Source organism: Rhincodon typus, chromosome 10 (genome assembly GCF_021869965.1).
Source record: "Rhincodon typus isolate 14 chromosome 10, sRhiTyp1.1, whole genome shotgun sequence".
NCBI classification, from domain to species: Eukaryota; Metazoa; Chordata; class Chondrichthyes; order Orectolobiformes; family Rhincodontidae; genus Rhincodon; species Rhincodon typus.
The window spans coordinates 34129901-34135900 of record NC_063341.1 but is presented as its reverse complement, the minus strand read 5'-3'; the positions used below and the strand labels follow the sequence as shown (position 1 = coordinate 34135900).

At 40.9% G+C, this 6000-nt stretch overlaps 1 protein-coding gene across 2 annotated transcripts in view; it reads left to right on the top strand.

Annotated features, from left to right (window-relative positions):
• Positions 1-6000, top strand: part of zranb2 (zinc finger, RAN-binding domain containing 2) — a 57061-nt gene that overhangs the window by 38923 nt on the left and 12138 nt on the right. For both annotated transcript variants that reach the window (XM_048601672.1, XM_048601673.1), the window contains exon 7: positions 5167-5321. In XM_048601672.1, coding sequence (XP_048457629.1) covers positions 5167-5321 — 155 coding nt within the window. The remainder of the gene's footprint in view (positions 1-5166; positions 5322-6000) is intronic.

Sequence of the window (6000 nt, the reverse complement as noted above, 5' to 3'; positions counted from 1 at the left end):
ATCCATCATGTCCCTCTCCTCGGTGAATACCGATGCAAAGTACTCATTAAGAATCTCACTCATTTTCTCTGACACCTCACATAACTTCCCTCCTTTGTCCTTCAGTGGGCCAACCCTTTCTCTAGTTACCCTCTTCCTCCTTTATGTACGAATAAAAGGCTTTGGGATTTTCCTTAACCCTGTTTGCTAAAGATATTTCATGACCCCTTTTAGCCCTCTTAATTCCTCGTTTCAGATTGGGCCTACTTTCCTGATATTCTTCCAAAGCTTTGTCTGTTTTCAGTCGCTTAGACCTTATGTATGCTTCCTTTTTCCTCTTTGCTAGTCTCAGTTTCACCTGTCATCCATGGTTCCCTAATCTTGCCCTTTCTATCCTTCATTTTCACAGGGACATGTCTGTCCTGCACTCTAATCAACCTTTCTTTAAAAGCCTCCCACATATCAAATGTGGATTTAACCTCAAACAGCTGCTCCCAATCCACATTCCCCAGCTCCTGCCATATTTTGCTACAGTTGGCCTTCCCCCAATTTAGCACTCTTCCTTTAGGACCACTCTCGTCTTTGTCCATGAGTATTGTAAAACTTACGGAATTGTGATCGCTATTCCCAAAATAATCCCTGACTGAAACTTCAACCACCTGGCCGGGCTCATTCCCCAACACCACCAGGTCCAGTATGGCCCCTTCCCGAGTTGGGCTATTTACATAAAGCTCTATAAAACCCTCCTGGATGCTCCTTACAAATTCTGCTCCATCTAAACCCCTAACACTAAGTGAATCCCAGTCAATGTTGGGAAAATTTAAAATCTCCCATCACCACCACCATGTTGCTCCTACATCTTTCCATAGTCTGTCTACATATTTGTACCTCTATCTCTCACTCGCTGTTGGGAGGCCTGTAGTACAGCCCCAACATTGTTACCGCACCCTTCCTATTTCTGAGCTCTGCCTATATTGCCTAACTGCTCGAGTCTTCCATAGTGCCCTCCTTCAGCACAGCTGTGATATCCTCTCTGACCAGTAATGCAACTCCTCCACCCCTTTTTTTACCTCCCTCTCTATCCCGCCTGAAGCATCTATATCCTGGGACATTTAGTTGCCAATCTTGCCCTTCCCTCAACTGAGTCTCAGTAATAGCAATAACATCATACTCCCAGGTACTAGTCCAAGGCCTAAATTCATCTGCTTTACCTACACTTCTCGCGTTAAAACAAATGCACCTCAGACCACCTGTCCCTTTGCGTTCATCATCTGCTCTCTGCCTACTCTTCCCCTTAGTCACACTGACTTCATTATCTACTTCCTTACAGGCTTTCGTTACTACCTCCTTACTGTCCACTAACCACCTCATTTGGTTCCCGTTCCCCCGCCACATTAGTTTAAACCCTCCCCAACAGCGTTAGCAAAAGCAGCCCCTAGGACATTGGTTCCAGTCCTGCCCAGGTGTAGACCATCCGATTTTGTAATGGTCCCAATGTCCCAAAAATCTGAACCCCTCCCTCCTGCACCAACTCTGAAGCCACTCATTTATCCTGTCTATTCTTTCATTTCTACTCTGACTAGCACGTGGCACTGGTAGTAATCCTGAGATTACTACCTCCTGAGGTCCTACTTTTTAACTTGGCTCCTAACTCCCTAAATTCTGCTTGTAGGACTTCATCCCGTTTATTACCTTTATTATTGGTGCCTATATGCACCAAGACAGCTGGCTGTTCACCTTCCCCCTTCAGACCTGCAGTCGACCTGAGAGATCCCTGACCCGTGCACCTGGGAGTCAACATACCATTTGGGAGTCTCGTTTTCGACCACAGAACCGCCTATCTACTCCCCTTACAATCGAATCCCCTATGACTATAGCCCTTCCACTCTTTTTCCGCCCTTATGTACAGCAGAGCCAGCCATGGTGCCATGAACCTGGCTACTGCTGCCTTCCCCTGGTGAGCCATCTCCCCCAACAGTATCCAAAACGGTATACCGGTTTTGGAGGGAGATGACTGCCGGGGACACCTGCACTGCCTTCCTGCTTTTTCTCTGTCTTTTGGTCACTCATTCCCTTTCTCCCTCAGCAATCCTAATCTGCGGTGTGACCAATTTGCTAAACATGCTATCCACGACTTCGTCAGCATTGCGGATGCTCCAAAGTGAGTCCATCCGCAGCTCCAGAGCTGTCATGCGGTCGAACAAGAGCTGCAGCTGGATACACTTCCTGCACGTGTGGGAGTCAGGGACGTCAGCCACGCCCCGGAGCTCCCACATTGAGCAAGAGGAGCATAACACAGGTCTGGGATCTCCTGCCATTTTTACTCTTAAGCTTAGCTTATTCCAACTATAATATCAAATAATAGATAAATGAAATGAAAAAAATTTTTACTAATCACTCTACTTACTAGCACACTATTAAAGAAAAACAAAAGCCTTACCTTATCAACACACCACAGAGTCTTTTTTTTTTTTGGTTAGAGGAGGAAGGCGGGTGGGAGACAGTACACGTGTAGTGTCTCGGGTTTAGCCACTGCCCAAATATATCAGTTCACTCACCTTCCCAGAGCGCAATTCGGCCACTCCCACTCAGTTCCACTGCCGAAATGAAGAACTTACCTTCCCGGCAGCCCCCTGGTCCTCGCTCTCACCGCTCCCGCTGCTGCTGCAAAAATGGAGGCCGCTGATTCCATGAGGTAAGTATTTAAATGGGAAACTTACCTCCTGGCAGCCCCTGGTCCTTGCTCTCACTGCTCCCGCTGCTGCTGCAAAAATGGGGCAGCATTTTTTTCTTGAAAATATGCTGCAAGTTGCTATTTTAATCAGGTAATAAAATCATTGTAGTAAAAAACAAGTTTTGGAATTGGGAAAAGAAATGCTGTGTACTCGCTCCAGTACCTTTTAATCTGTTTCCTGATGTTATTCCAAAATTCATGGTTCTTTAAGCAGCTTCCATATGCGTTCAGTTCAGTGCAGTGGAGTTACATTAAGCAAAGCTGTTCTGATGTTCACTCTGTTGATGACCCTTGATGCTTAATGTTTGGTCTTTGTCAGATTAATTCAAAGCCACTGCACTTGTTCCCTGCTTTGAGATTTACTGTCTGAGATCACTGCTGTAAGTTAGCTCAATTCTTATGACTTAGACTTGACCAGTTTCTGGATAATTTTCAGTGATTTCAGGAATCAAATATAACCTTGTTGCTGTACTTTGTAGCACATGTTTCACTGGATACTAGACTTAAGTCAGTAAAATGAATCCTTAGTTAATTATGAATTTATTTTCCCTATTTGCATATTTGAACATGAAGGTTATGTTACCCAGAAACCAGACATCATTTAGTTAAATTTAGGTTCAGTAATTGTTTTGAACTAAGCTATCATTTATTTCAAAAATTAGGAAATGGTTATTTTGGCTTTTAATTCCCAAATGGGCTTATTTACCAGCTAATGAATTTGAGCATGTGTAGTAGCGGATGGTAGATTTGAATGAGTTACAAGCTTAACTGCTCATAAGGTGTAGAAAAATAACATGACCAATCTGTTGTACTAAACTGTACTGAGTGGTTGAGAAATATGTAACAACTGACTAGCACTCTTTAAATGTTAATATATGCCTCAAGCTCAATAGTTCATTAAATATTTGTTTTAAAACGCCTTTGGAGCATTTTACGACAGTGAAAGCTCAACATTAGCAGAAGTTGCTGCATATATAAAACTGAAGTATTTGAAATAAATGAGTGCTTCCTCAGACACATGGCAAGACAGAAATTTATATTTCAACAACAGAAGATTTAACTATGCTTCAGCAAAAGTAATTCATTAATCACTAGTGCATTAAGGGCTCCTGAGTGTAAGAGATGCTGCAAAATTTGCATGCTTTCACTTTCAATCAAAGCAAATAAATTGTTTTGTCATATTTCTGAATTATGTTTTTTCTTCAGAAATGTATAGGCATCTTCTGAAAATAAGCTTTATTTTAATTGCACCTGCAGCAGAATAAAAGATAAAACTGCTTCTTTAGGTTAGAGTAACACTAGTTTCGCCTTCCTAACTACAGCTGCATTGGTTGCTGGAGTAGTCCGTTATAGACCAAACTAAACCCTCAAAATATGTTTAAGATAGGCTAGACACTACCTTTTTTTCTTAATGGTAAGTATCAGTCATTGTATTCCGGATGCATTTCGATTAGTCAAACCACCAGATTTGAAGTAAAACGCACTGTATTCATATGCGAAAGTTAAAATACAAAAGGAAGAAATTGGAATAACAACTCTGTGGGAAAACTTAACAGAATAATAGATTTGACTGCTCAACAGTTCCTGCTCTAATATAGAAACATTCCATAACACACCCTTAGCATAAGGCAAATCTGCAATCTAGCAGGAAGAGATGTATTACAGCTTCAACCCAGCTTTAAGATCCAGCAGCTGCTACTACTGAAAAAGAAAACTCCAGATCCTGATTCAGTGGGAACTTGCCCTACCCATTCAGACTACTTCTGTTGTTCCTACTTTTTTTAAAAAAAAAAAACCCAAGGCGCCTCAAGCTGTTTACTCTAATGGCTCTGAGTACAATGTTCGGCACCTCTGCCTTAAAACCTCTCTTTCAAAAAAAAGGACAAAATACACCCCCTAAAGCCATAGTTTTGCCACAAGTCAGAAAGATGCATCTGACCATGTGGAAAGCAAGAGAAGGAGAAAATATGGAAGATACGTTCTCTATCAGTGAGAACTTTAAGTCAAGGACCTACATTGATTATTTTTTTGAGCTTCAAAACAGTGAGCGCATCAGGAAGAAAACATGAAATTCACAGAACCAGATAAAACATTAATTTGTCAAATGAGGTCATTCCTCTTAAAATAATGGTTGTTTCAATCTAATTTGTGTTTTTCTTCTGTTTTCTCCTGAAGCCAGCCAAAGACTGGATGAAATGCTGTGAATCGGTTAGGGTTTCTATTTGGGTTAAATCAAGCTGACTCTCCTTAGAGTCATAACTATTGACTGACCATGAAGTTAGTCAAGACCAGTTTGCCCACACAGCTGCTTTGTTTGGGCAGGGCAACCTGTTGAGAAAAGCTACTGCTTTGAACATGTGATGGGCTTGTTTTTATACTGTAACTTGTTAAATCAAGAAGTGAGAAACATCCAATTTCATGTGCTCTGTGTGTAACCATATGACACTTTCCAGGATGATGATGATGATGATGAGGATGGTGATCTCTCAAAGTATAATCTAGATGCAAGTGAAGATGAAAAGAAGCCTCCCAAAAGCAGGAGTCGCTCCAAGTCACATTCATCTCGGTCTTCTTCATCTTCCACTGCTCATTCCAGTTCAAGGTCCAGGTAAACGGGTACAGGTCAAGGGTGACACCGGGCAAAATGTCAGTATCAGTTTAACTTCTTTCTTTTAAATGTTTGTTCATGTGATTTTGAAGTTTTGAGTCAAGTGTTGCATCTGAAGTTACATTCCTTCCTTTAGGAGATGGCTTTTAGATTACTTCTAGTAATCATCTAAATTACTATATTATCTACTGTATTCTACAGTTGCCCTAAGATCAAAAATTACAGAGCTTTAATCATAATGCTTCAATTTTGTTGTCTTTAGATACTGAAACATGTAGGTGTTTCCAAAATTCTGAGGTTTAATTTGGTGGTGTCAGGAGACCCTAAGAATCAGTCCTTTCTGATATGTTGCAGTCTTTATTACCTGTTTTGTCATATTTCCTCAAGAACCTATTTATAATAATGTAAAAGTGAGCAAATGAGACTCAGTTTCACATTTTTATATTCACTTTATAAGCCTTCCCTTTAACTTATTCCTTGATTCCTTTACACACCCTTTTTGAACCAACTTGATTGGATCAATGATACTAATTTTTTTCATAATTTATGAAAGATTGAACTTGAAAGCCTCCTTACTCTCATGGAGCACAATTGTAATTTTCTTTTGCTATTCAAATCATCTTTGTTTCCCTGTGTATTCCCATGGTTATTAATCCTCACATTTGACTGGGGATCAGAG